A 12,174-nucleotide genomic window follows, 5' to 3' on the forward strand; every position below is an offset into this window, starting at 1 on the left:
TTAGGGATATGGCAGCCCTTTTTCAGCTGTATATTTGTGACTTTTGTTTGGGGGGGGGGTGAGAGCTATTGAGACCAATTTCCAACCTTAAAGCTTTCTCCAAAAAAAAAAAATTGGTCCCTTTTAATTATCTTTTGGCATTATACGTTGATTCTAAGGTAGAAATGGGAGCAGAAGGATTCTGAGAAATAACACCTCCATTACAATCTTAAAAGCACCCCATTTCAAAATAGGCTGAAATCACACAAAGTTTAGTCACTGTCCTAATATGAAATCAGGGCTACAGCAGCTCACTATTGCTTTCCTAGGATGTTCTTAAATTTTAAAAAGGATGTCTGGCTATAGAGTTACATGTTGTTTACAAAGATGGCAATGAAGGGGTGATAAGAGAGTGATAAGAAGAATATTAAACATGACTTAATAAGATGCCTGCACCAGGACTATTTCACTATTGTTCTGACTAGCATTGGTTCTCTGGGACATAAGTGGAGATATTTCACATTTTCCTCTAACTGAAGAGAACGGTGATCAATAGTGAACTGGAATTTTCACATGCAATACATACATAATGTATGCTGTTCCATAGATACTGAACTATTTTCCCCATTTCTTCTTATTTAATAACACATTTCTAGAAGTGGCTGATCTCTAGGGAAAACTGTAGTCCCAACTATTAACTGACTAAACTATCAGTAAGCATTAACCTTAAAAAAAAACTAATGATCCTTTATCAATCGCATTGAAAAAAAATCTTACCAAGTTTATAATAACATCATTCGTTCCTCTAATTTAAGACATATAGATATAACCATCTTTTTCACAAAGAAAAGGAAATAAAGCCTAAAGCACATTTCACTTGTATTCATATTATATTTGTATGCCAGTTCAGTCAAAAACAACCAAATTTTGAACCCTAAAATTAAAATTATGAAGCCTATTTGTAATTGCAGAACATTCTAATATGCATCTACTCATGTATCCATAAGAACATGCATCACTAAAGGTGGGAGGGGAAAGGTTAGCTAAAGACAACATACCAAGGAGTGCTTCAAATGCATGTGTTAGCACTATCTATATTGCAACACATTATTGATATGCATTGTAGATAATAAATAAAAGATTAATGTTTTTCAAGCACAATACAACAAAAAAGCTAAAAGAACTCTTAATAAGAAGCAATTATTGTGTCAATAGTATGGAACAACTTCCATCAGATATGACAACACAAGGAGAGTTTACATAAGAGTTGCCAAGAATTCTTTTAATAATATTGCATTAAATGCAGTCTCTGGATAATGAGGTTCACAACACTGACCTGGCTAGTTCTGATTCAATAAAAACCTTTTAATTCAATTAATATGGTCCTGTGTATGGTTTAGATCTTGTCAAAGATATCACAGTTACACAATTTACCTGTAAAGACTCTTTCCAAACTTGCCACTTCTAAAAGACTGCGGTAGGCATTTCTCTAACAAGCATATACATGTCAAGTGATTGTCATCATCAACATCATGCCTAAACAAATGCATTTCTCAACAGGGCATTAAAGAGAAAAAGTGATCAGGTTGGACACACCTGTTCCCCAAAAACAATCTGCCCAAAGATCATCATACAAATCTCCATGATCTACGCATAAAAATTCTGTACAAACACAACCAAGGCAAGAATTCTTTATCTCTGGGGATGAACATTTATCCCAATATATAAATTCCATTTCTCTTTTTGTTATGCTTGTCTCCCTAAGCCCACACATTTTTAAAAAGTGTTCCTGGAAACTGAAATTTTAAACAGAGCACTGGTTAATTTATAAATTCATGAGCCAAGTGAACTATGCAGGGTCCTTGGTGCTCTCTGGAATTGCTTAATTTCTTGTAGTGAACTATATACAGAGCCAATACACAGCTTGCAAAATATATATGATTTGTACTATCGTTATATTACAGTAAGTGCAAAACATTCCTCCTGGCTTTGCTAAATAAATTAATTAGTGCATTAAAGCAAAGAAGACCTATCAATTTCTTTATGTAGGTTATCCATATTTAAATAAGCCCAGGTGAATTCCTTTTCCAACTATGAATTCAATATATCCTGAAAATGTACACAATTCCTTCAGCAACAAGTTGGTGCAAAACAAAATTTATCAAGCTAATTTCCTACCTTTCTTAGTTATCCCAACAGCATAATTTTTTTAAAAGTGAATCAAACACATCAAATGCACGAATCAGATCTATCAAGTTCAATCTATCTCTATCTGTCTTTCTATCTCTCTATCTTTCCTTATCCTGATAAGGCTATACCATATGGAACCCAGATATCCATTTTTAAACAACAGCATTTTCTTTCTGCACAGTCTGGCTGGATACTAATATCCAGCCCAGTGACAGAAGAACTCAAATACTCTCTTCAGCTGAGCAAAACTTTCCTAATCAGCTTCCTGCTTGAAAAATAACATCCTGGATACAATACAAATAATATGCCAGATAGCAAGGGATTTACATAGCAGAGCTTCTCAGGACAGACCTTGGCTGCTTGCAGAACTGTGGTTTATTTGTAACGCCATTTGTTTTCTCCAGCTGCAATATCTCCCCAACATAAAAAAGCTACAGTTTTCTCCAAGTGCAGGAAGGAACAACTAGTCCCTTGAAGTGGCTGTTCTCCTTCTGGCTCTTCTCTCTCAATCATTTGGCGAGTGTTCAGGGCAAGGGAGGAGTGGCCATGTCAAGCAGGGTGTGCTGCTGCTCCCATGTACTGCAATGCTAAAAGACTAGAAAGCATTTGCTCTTAACAAACCTTACCTTAGTCATCCTGCATTCTGACTCAGAGCACCTGTAGAAGGAGGGAGCTTTTTGCAGGTTGCAACATAAGCACTGAGAAAGCCAGTATTATTGATCCTGGAATTCTTTAAGCAACAGTAAAGGGATTTGTGAATGATAGATCAGGCAATGTTGGAAGAATGGCACACAAGACCAGATCGGTCCATTACAATAACAATCCACAACAGCCAAACTTGCTTGCTACCCAAAAGCGGGACTCTTTTAGTCCACTGCTCCACCAAGCAAGACAAAAAAATGTAAGATTTTGAGGCTTGCATGTTAAACCCTTTGCTGGATTTCTTCATTAACAGTGTTTCTTGCAAAAAAATAGTTTATTGAGAACTATGTCCTTAAATGATTACTTGTGAAGCTTCTAAATCTAGTACTGTACTGGTTTGGGGAAAGCCTAACAGTTTAATGCTAATTATCAAAATTATCAAGTTATCAGATAAAAACAAACAGAAATGCTATTTATCTTTCTCGGCTATTATTGTTGTGCAGAAAAGTCATAATGGATTATTTGAAACCCACCTTTATGTGCATAATGTGCCCTTGTGTGTACTACCAATTTCACATCCAAGTCACATCTCATTATTATTCTACTCACTACACTTCACATGCTCATATTAGCTTCCACACAGAAAATAATGGTGAATTTTCAATTCACCTGACTATATTTTAACTGGATCTAAGCAAAATCAAATTCATAGACACTTCTAGATAATTAATTCCAACCATAATTCAGTTATTAGTAATGGTTAGCAAATAACCACTGAAGTTGTAGACTAGAACAATAAACAAGGGAGGGAAAGTTTCTCTTTAATGGACTTTAATGGAAAGAGTTATTATTGGGTAAGCTAATTCTATCTTCTGACTTCAACACAGAAATACATACACAGAATCTCATCTACTTTGTTGATGTTTTATAAGGCTAAAGTGGAGAAGTGATATAATATCTTGTCAAAAAGTACATGTATGGCATAACAATAGCTGATAGGAAAGATAGAAATGCCAATTCCTCTAGTAATTTCTCATGCACTGGTTAGTCGCCAAGGCCAAAGGCTAATGTTTTTTTCCCATTACTTATTATAAGAATAATTTCCCAGCAATAACTTTTTTTTCCAGAAAAAAATATAGCTGAAATAAGACAATCTGGTCATTTATGTCTCAAGTGAGAATTCTGGATTGATTTTTTTTGATGAGCCATTGGTTTCTTTTCTTGACTATCCAAGGTATTCTCAGGAAAATCACTGAATCACCAAACAACAGTTAAACATTTAAACCATTATCTTGAGCTTAAATAAAAAGCAAGAAGTGCTTACATCTATAGCTCTGCCTTTCATATCATCAGCTATTGTTATGCCATACAAGGAAAAAAGAAGAGAAAGAATAGCAGCAAGTTGGATGGACTCAATTACAGTGGTGATGGTGCATCATTGGAGGTGCTGGAGGATCAGGTTAGTGACAGATCATCATTAAGAAAATGCATCTGTTTGGTCCCTAAAAGTTGACACAACTCTGATGGCACATAATCAATCAATCAGTCCCCACAGATAAAAACACACAGTGTGGCACAGTAAAAAAAGAACTCCATAGGGCAGGCAAAACATGCTTTGCAAGGAAAAGACCCCTGATTCAATTTCTAACATCTCAAAATAGAACTAGAAAAATATTTCTGCAATTGCCAGTGAACTGATAATATTATGCTAGACTAACTCTGGTTTCGCTTACTACAGGACAGCTTTCTACATTTTTATTTTCATTTCCCAAGTGTCAATGCCAACATGTGATTTAGAATAAATTGTTTATAGTAGGGTTTAACTTCTTAAATAAGAAGTGCCAAAATTTGTCTGGAATCAATGGTTTGGATCTGGGAGAATTTTTGCTTAATATATGTTACATAGATAACTTATATTTATATGTATTATTATTATTTCACAACTGCAATGTAAAAGAATTTTAAAACTATTTTCATTTCTTTCTCCATAAGCAAGAACTATGCACCAAAAATCTTTTATATACATTTAGTATTAGTCATTCTAGCACTTCTAGACCTTCCTCCTGAAATGGTCCTGAATGTTCCCTTCTCCTATCACTTGTCACTCTCTTTTAAACTCAAATGTACTTAGCGTTCATTAGCATAATCCCCCTTAGAGTTCTTCCATACCAATGTCTGCACTTACATGCAGATTCCTTGCACTTTCTCCATGCCAAACAAACAAAACCAACCTCCTTGATAGAGCGGATTAAAGAAAACTAAGCAAAAGAATGGAGTGCCTGAAATATCTCAGCATTATTCAAGGACAACAAAGATTAAAAGGAAATTTTTGATGTTAATGTGCAAAAAATTAATTGATCCTATCTGCTGGAAGACTATAATCACTTTCCAAACTCATAACAATCTAGACCTAAAAGATTAGCTTCTAGTTAAAAAACAAAATAAGTGGATTTTCTTTACTATTTTGCTTATTGTTAAACAAACCATAGCATTTAATGGTTTGCTTCTCTATTGCCATCTCTCAGTATTTTCTTGTTTTTTTCTTTATGTACCTTGATTTTTTTGGAATGCTTGCCAGTCCCCTAATTAATATCCCATGCCGGTAAGTATTAATAGGTATCAAGATCAGCCCAAGACCACCTTGAATTTCAAATTGTCCTCTAACTCCAGATCTGTTAACAACATGATATAAGAATATGAAAACTGAAGCAGGCAAAAGACTCTTCTACAGGATATACATAAAGTCTGGCAGCTCCCAGTATTCATACAAGGCACACACCAGATCAAACAGCTTGTACATTTTAATTGTGTCAATATATTAGTCAGTCTTATGTACATGCTCTTTTCGCTAATAAGCAAGAACTCAAAAGTGACAGAACAGTCCATATCTCAACATCTATGTTTAAATGGAGAATAAATAAGCACATGCTGGTGATTATCACTGGAGCATCTCAAGCACAGGGACTTCTATCAGATAACTTGGAATAACAGTCTATAGGCAAGGCAACCACATTACTATAAACAGATGCTTATGAATAATGCTAATATAGGTAGTCCTTGACTTACAACCACAATTGAGCCCCAAATTTCTGCTGCTAAGCGAGACAGTTGTTAACTGAAATTTGCCCCATTTTATGACCTTTCTTGTCACAGTTGTTAAGTGAATCACTGCAGTTGTTAAGTCACATGGTGGTTAAATGAATCTGGCTTCCCTATTGACTTTGCTTGTTAGAAGGTCACAAAAGCTGATCACATAACTCCAGGACACTGCAACTATCATAAATTCAATATTTATATCTTATTCTGGGTTTCTTTCTATTCCAAATGGGTTTCCATAATAAAGTCTCTAGTTCCTCAAATAGATCACACATTATCTCTTGCCATAACGTGTACACCAAAAATGAGTCTCCCATTATCTATTTTATTAAACTGATATAAAAGTTGTAGCTGTTCTCAATAACTCGTAGCTGAACGTCGTTTCCCATCTCTTTTAAAGTTGCATAAAGTTTAACTGACATCATTTTCTTAATAGGTTGTAAATAAGATAATGTATTATCCTCTTTGATCAAGTATTGCTCTTCTTCTGTTGGTTTTTTCTCTGTCAGAGAGTCAGATGGTGTCTGCAAGTCAGCTTGTCCTTCTGGGATAAAATCCTCCATTTCCTTGTTATAGATCATTTGCTCATTATCATCCAGAATTTTTTCCAGTATAAATTGATAATCCGAATGTAGGTTTGATTCTTCCGTCTCAGTAGGCTGAAAGCAAGGTTGAAAAGAAATCTCTTGGGTATAAGCCCCCTCTGCTGTTTCTTGGCTTTCCAAATGTTTACTTACACCTTGTGCTTTACTTTGTCGCTGAAGTGCAATCTCTTTTGTGTAAGCAACTATCCTCTCGGTGTTTTCCAGGATTTTATCTAATATATACTTATAAGTGAAATTTAGACAAGTTTCTTCCATTTCTATCATATTTAAAGCCAGCGTCCTTTTGGGGGAGACTATATTCAAAAAAAATCAGTCAATATCCACCTCCATCCAATTATACTGCTTCTTTATCTTTTCCCTTTGTAATAACTTAAAAGCCAAAGTCAAACTCCAAAAAAAAGAAATGACAGTTGGAATAAATAGTTTCACCAGAAGATATCCCCCAATGAATAATCAAAATTATTCAAATGTTCCATTTTTCCAGACACCATAAGAATAAAAAAGAAAAAAAAACAATATTCTCCAAACAATTGGTATGTTACATCTCTGTAACAAGGTTTCTTGGGACTCCCAAATATCCAAAAATAAAATCAACAATTAAAAAAAAGTAAATTTAATTTCTTTTTAGCTTCTCTTCCCCCACCAAAAACGCCACTTTAGCAAGATAGGAAATGATTTCCCCCCCAAAAAAGCTTTTCACAGGAAAAAAGAAAGTAGAGGTAAAAGAAAATCTCATCGAATCTTCCACGGTGGGTCTATTTGCTTAGATGATCTTATGGCTTATGGTTGGCGCAGCTAAATGATCGGCCATTTTACTGGCCGATCTTTACTCTGTCAGCCCAAAGGAGATACTCGGACTACAGAAGATGCCGTCACCCCTCTGCAGTCATCCAAGAAGCCTCCTCAATGGTAGTCACTCTCCAGAGCGACTTTTCAACCCACTCAGGGGTCTACCGGCAAAGGAAACTCGGCCGGCGAAGAGACGACTCTCTTCGCTTGACCGCACCGCCGCAACCCGGAACCTCCTAGTGTTTTAATTTTGATCACATGACCAGGGAGAGGCTGCAAAAGTTGTAAGTGTGAAAAATGGTGAGGTCATTTTTTTAGTGCCATTGTACCTTTGAACGGTCACTAAATGAAGTGATATAAGTTGAGAACTACCTGTATTCTAGATTGCCCATATTGTTATCACAGTAAAATATATTACATTTGACGAAATGCTACTATACCAGGTATTTATTCTCTTCCATAATAAAACTGGATTCAATATTTGGATTTAATACTGCGAAGGTGGCACAGTATAATATAAAGCCTGAAATTAAATTTAAACAGAACATTCAGCATATCACTCAAGCTGGACTATGTCAATAAAATGATGGTCTTTTCAAGAGAGAAGAATGATTGTCAAGAATAACTGTGTCTTCTAGCTTGTCTCAATTTACAACTGATAAATGGAGTAGAGAAACCTATCCTAATTCTTTAACCACTAGAAATTAAATACTTAGATATAATTTCCATTTATGTGCTTAGGTATAAAGCACACATAAGTGTACTGCAGATTTTTTTCAATAGTCCCCATTCATTAGATCTTCTTTGATTGACCCAGGTTTAAGGACAATGTTCAAGATTACACAATAAAATTTGTGAAATCATCAGTATCAGTCAGCTGAAACCTTCATAAGCACAGAGTTTCTCTCCAAAGTCTAAGCTCTAAACAAGCACAACAGTTGAAAAATTTAAAATCAATATCTAAATTCCTCAAATTAAAATTTCCTTCTGCTAAAAACAGCAAAATTAGTGGACGCTTTATTTTATTTTAAAACCTTCAGTCTTGACCATACGGCTGTACTATTTTTTTTAATGCTTTTTTATATTTGAGTACAGATGAAAAACCTACCAGTTCTAATCACTTTTCTTTAGGTGACAGCAAGAAAGAGATAAGAGGGGATGTAACAGAGATTTATTTAGAAAACCCTAGAAACATGAGCTGTATAAGGGGAAATCAAACACTCTTTAACATTCTCTACTTAATCAACAGATACATTCTTCACTCCTGCATATCAATTATTTCTTTTGCTAGAAAAATGCTTTTGTTGAAGGACGTGCTTGATTTTTTTCTTCTTCTGTAAAATAAAATAAAAATACAAAATGGAAAGCACAATAAACCATGACAAAATCAATACCAACTGAGAGGAAACAAAATAAAATAAAAGCTCACCAAGGCTAGTTTGTATTTATTTTATCTGATGTTTGTAAGAAATAAAAAAACATATTTTATATTTTTATAGAATTGCTATTGTTTATACCAATTTCAAGTCAATTTCAGGTCAGTCTTGTCAAGTCAAGCCATGTCATTTTCTTGGAAATATTTTTGGAAGAGGGCTGCCATGTTCCTATTCCTAGGGCTTCATAGTGACTGCCCAAAGTCACCCAGCTGGCTCCAGCCCAAGGCAGGATTAAAACTCAAAATCTTCTGATTTCTTACATAAAGCCTTTAATCACTATACCAAACTTGGTCTCATATACTAATCTGTATTGAAATCATGATTCATATAGGCAATAAATGATTACTACTATTATTGTAGAGGAAATTTATGAATACAATATTCTTTAATATAGAGTATCTCAAAGCCTTTTGGTTGTTTCATTTTCCAAGTAAAATAATCTCACATCTTAAAAATATCCTTCACAGGTTCAGTTATGTTTTTGTTTTCAATTGTTTTGCAATAACAAATCTGGTAGATAAAAAAGCAAACAGAATTTAGAGATTTCTAGGAAAGAAATATGGTAGCGAACTGAAGATGGTGCCCCTAAAAGTAGAAATGTCAATGTGGCAAAATGAAGCAGAACTAACAATCACAGTGAATTGACTGGCTCTTTGTAATTTTTCTCCAGACAAGGAGAAGATTTGAGATCACCCACAAATGCTGCAGATAGTTGCTCCTTGCAAGGAGATTCCAAGACAAGTAGTTTCTGGCAGCTTTAGTGTTCTAGAAGATGATGGAAGACCATCTTCACCTAAACCATGGCTGGTGCCTTAGTGGACATGGGATTTGTATATTTTCTTTAATTTTCAAAAATTGCTTATTAACTGCTTTCCAGTTATTCGGAACCTATGGATCACCACGTTCTACAACACTGGTTGAGTTTCTTCAGTTCATAGCAAAGGAACTTTTAAATACAAATTTAAGACCTTAAGAAAAAGTTTTTGTATAAACAGCAAAAGGGCAATTACAATATTGATTTTGGAAAGTTACAGACTATTTTTATTTATTTATTATTACATTTATATGCTGCCCATCTCACAATTAAACAACTATGGGTCTAGACCAGGGGCTCTTTTATGACTCGTGGACTTCAACTTCCAGAATTCCTGAGCCAGCTGTGGGAGGTGAAGTCCACGAGTCATAAAAGAGCCAAGGTTGACTACTCCTGGCCTAGAAGGATTTGAAATAAGAGTTTGAAATAAATTATAACAATATTTCCTGCGGGAAAATGTTTTGTTCTGAACTCTTTAAAAATATGATAGTATGGGACTTTAAAGGCTGCATACTACAGAAGCAGAAGAAACTGAAGATTATAATTAAATGTAAAGAACATTTAAAATTGATGTACTAATGCAGAATGGAGCATAATACTTTAACATTGGATGTAATGAAGGATATTTTTAATAATTCAAAAGGCCTAAATGATCTTTATTTGGCTTAAGAACATGTCAAAAATATTCATATGTGATTCAGATTCTCTTCTGATGTTAATGTATATTTATGGAGAGAGAGAGAGAGAGAGAGAGAGAGAGAGAGAGACAGAGACAGACAGACAGACAGACAGACAGCCAGTTGGATGTAGGCATCAAGATAGAAGGTCGGAGACAATGAGTTCTACCCCTCCTGAAGCCAGTGTGTGACTTTGGGCCAGTCACTCTCTCTCAGCCCGAGGAAGGACACTTCTGAAAAGCCTTGCCGAGAAAATTGCAGGGATTTGTCCAGGCAGTCACTGGGAATCAACACTGATTAGAAAGCACGTACACAAATGCACATGCACACATACACAAACACAGAAAAGACTATGTCTAAACACTTATTTCTGCAAATGAACATAAAGCAGAGGACTCATAAAGAGAACAAACTTAACACAAAAAAGCATGACGTGTATGCTACTCAAGGTGATAGCATTCCAAATACATAAATAAGAATCATGAATTCAGATGTGTCATGTAACTAAGTCAGAGGGAGTGAGAAGAAGAGCCAATAGAATTTTAATGGTATCAGTCATATATTGGAAAGATGTAATATGAAGGCACAAGGGCTTAACATTTAAGGTAAATGTTAGATGCCTAAACTAGGGGGGATGACTTACATTGCAATGGAACTGCACATACTGGAGCTATAGAACAAATGAAAAGTAGAAAATGAAATAAATCAAATAGATAAGAATGCAGGTAGACTGAATAAAACATTTTGGTAAGTTTTGTTTCAAATGAATCATGAGAAATTCTTCATGGAGAAAGAAGAAAATATTTTAATCTGATTATTTAATCTGCATCAGTTAAAAGGGAACGATATATATTTACAACCTGTAAAGATAATTTGTAAACTTTTAGTAGAAATGGGAGGGAATAACAATAAATAGAAGTAATAACATGTAGAACAAAATATACAATAGCAAATAACTTCAAATCAGAAATAACTTTAAAATCATGACCATAAAGCAGAGAGTTGGAAGACTCCTGAAACCTCAACTCCAAACAAACAAACAAAAAAAGGATCCTGACCACTGGATATATAGAAGATGAAGAGGAAATATGGCAGATGTACATTGTCCCAGATGTTCCAACTATCTTAAGAGTATTATGGAAATATTAGTCAAATGCATCTAGCATCAGTTGGAAGAATCCAAATATGGACTGCTAATTAAGAACACCATTGAGCAAAAAAGGAGTCATAGGATAGGAAATGAGATGAAATTGAATATGAATGTATAGCTCAAATGAAAGATGACCAAAACACAGAATTTATTTTATACAAAGCAATTCTTTTATAAGAATTCTATTCTATTTCAGAGAAGCCATCTTTTAAAATAAGAACACATCCTGATTTATCTGTCAAGATTAAATGAAGAGAACACAGAATAACATTGTTGGAAGGGACCTTGGAGCTCTTCTATGACAGTGGTTCTCAACCTGTGGGTCAAGACCCCATTTGGGGTCGAACGACCATTTCACGGGGGTCACCAAACAACGAAGTCTGCCATTTCCCCCCCCCCCTTTTCCTTAGCTGTGCTACTCCCTTTTATTCTATTGGCTTTTGAAAGCCAATAGAATAGACTCTCTTGAATAGAGTCTAATTCTTTTTTTTTATTAAAAGTTTTATAAATTTATTACAATATAAACCCCCCACCCCATCCCCCCTCCCCCACTTCCCAGAGCTGATTACAGGGTAAAACAAAATGATAAACAAATATAATCCAACTAACATAAACCAACTATACTATCAATCAAAACCATAACACACTTTAACTCCTTCTCAATACAAATATTAACAAATTAAGTCAAAAATAATAATATAATTAAAACTATTAATAATTATCTAAAATCTACTTAAAAGCAAGATAATACTTTTCAATTTCATATTTCTTCTGAATATAATCAATCCATCTTCTC

At 34.7% G+C, this 12,174-nt stretch overlaps 1 protein-coding gene across 4 annotated transcripts in view; it reads right to left on the reverse strand.

The window, feature by feature from the left end:
* Positions 1–12,174, reverse strand: part of ABLIM1 (actin binding LIM protein 1) — a 209,196-nt gene that overhangs the window by 165,451 nt on the left and 31,571 nt on the right. The window contains exon 1 of one of the 4 annotated variants that reach the window (XM_039352744.1): positions 2,521–2,669. The exons of 2 other annotated variants lie outside the window; for them this stretch is intronic. In XM_039352744.1, the coding sequence (XP_039208678.1) occupies positions 2,521–2,593 (73 nt within the window). In that variant the 5' untranslated portion in view covers positions 2,594–2,669. Of the gene's footprint in view, positions 1–2,157; positions 2,328–2,520; positions 2,670–12,174 lie in introns of those variants that run through there. One more of the 4 variants, XM_039352751.1, reaches the window with a different exon arrangement.

The sequence above is a fragment of the Crotalus tigris genome, unplaced genomic scaffold (assembly GCF_016545835.1).
Source record: "Crotalus tigris isolate CLP2741 ecotype Arizona unplaced genomic scaffold, ASM1654583v1 scf7180000018468.2839379, whole genome shotgun sequence".
Classification (NCBI taxonomy): domain Eukaryota; kingdom Metazoa; phylum Chordata; class Lepidosauria; order Squamata; family Viperidae; genus Crotalus; species Crotalus tigris.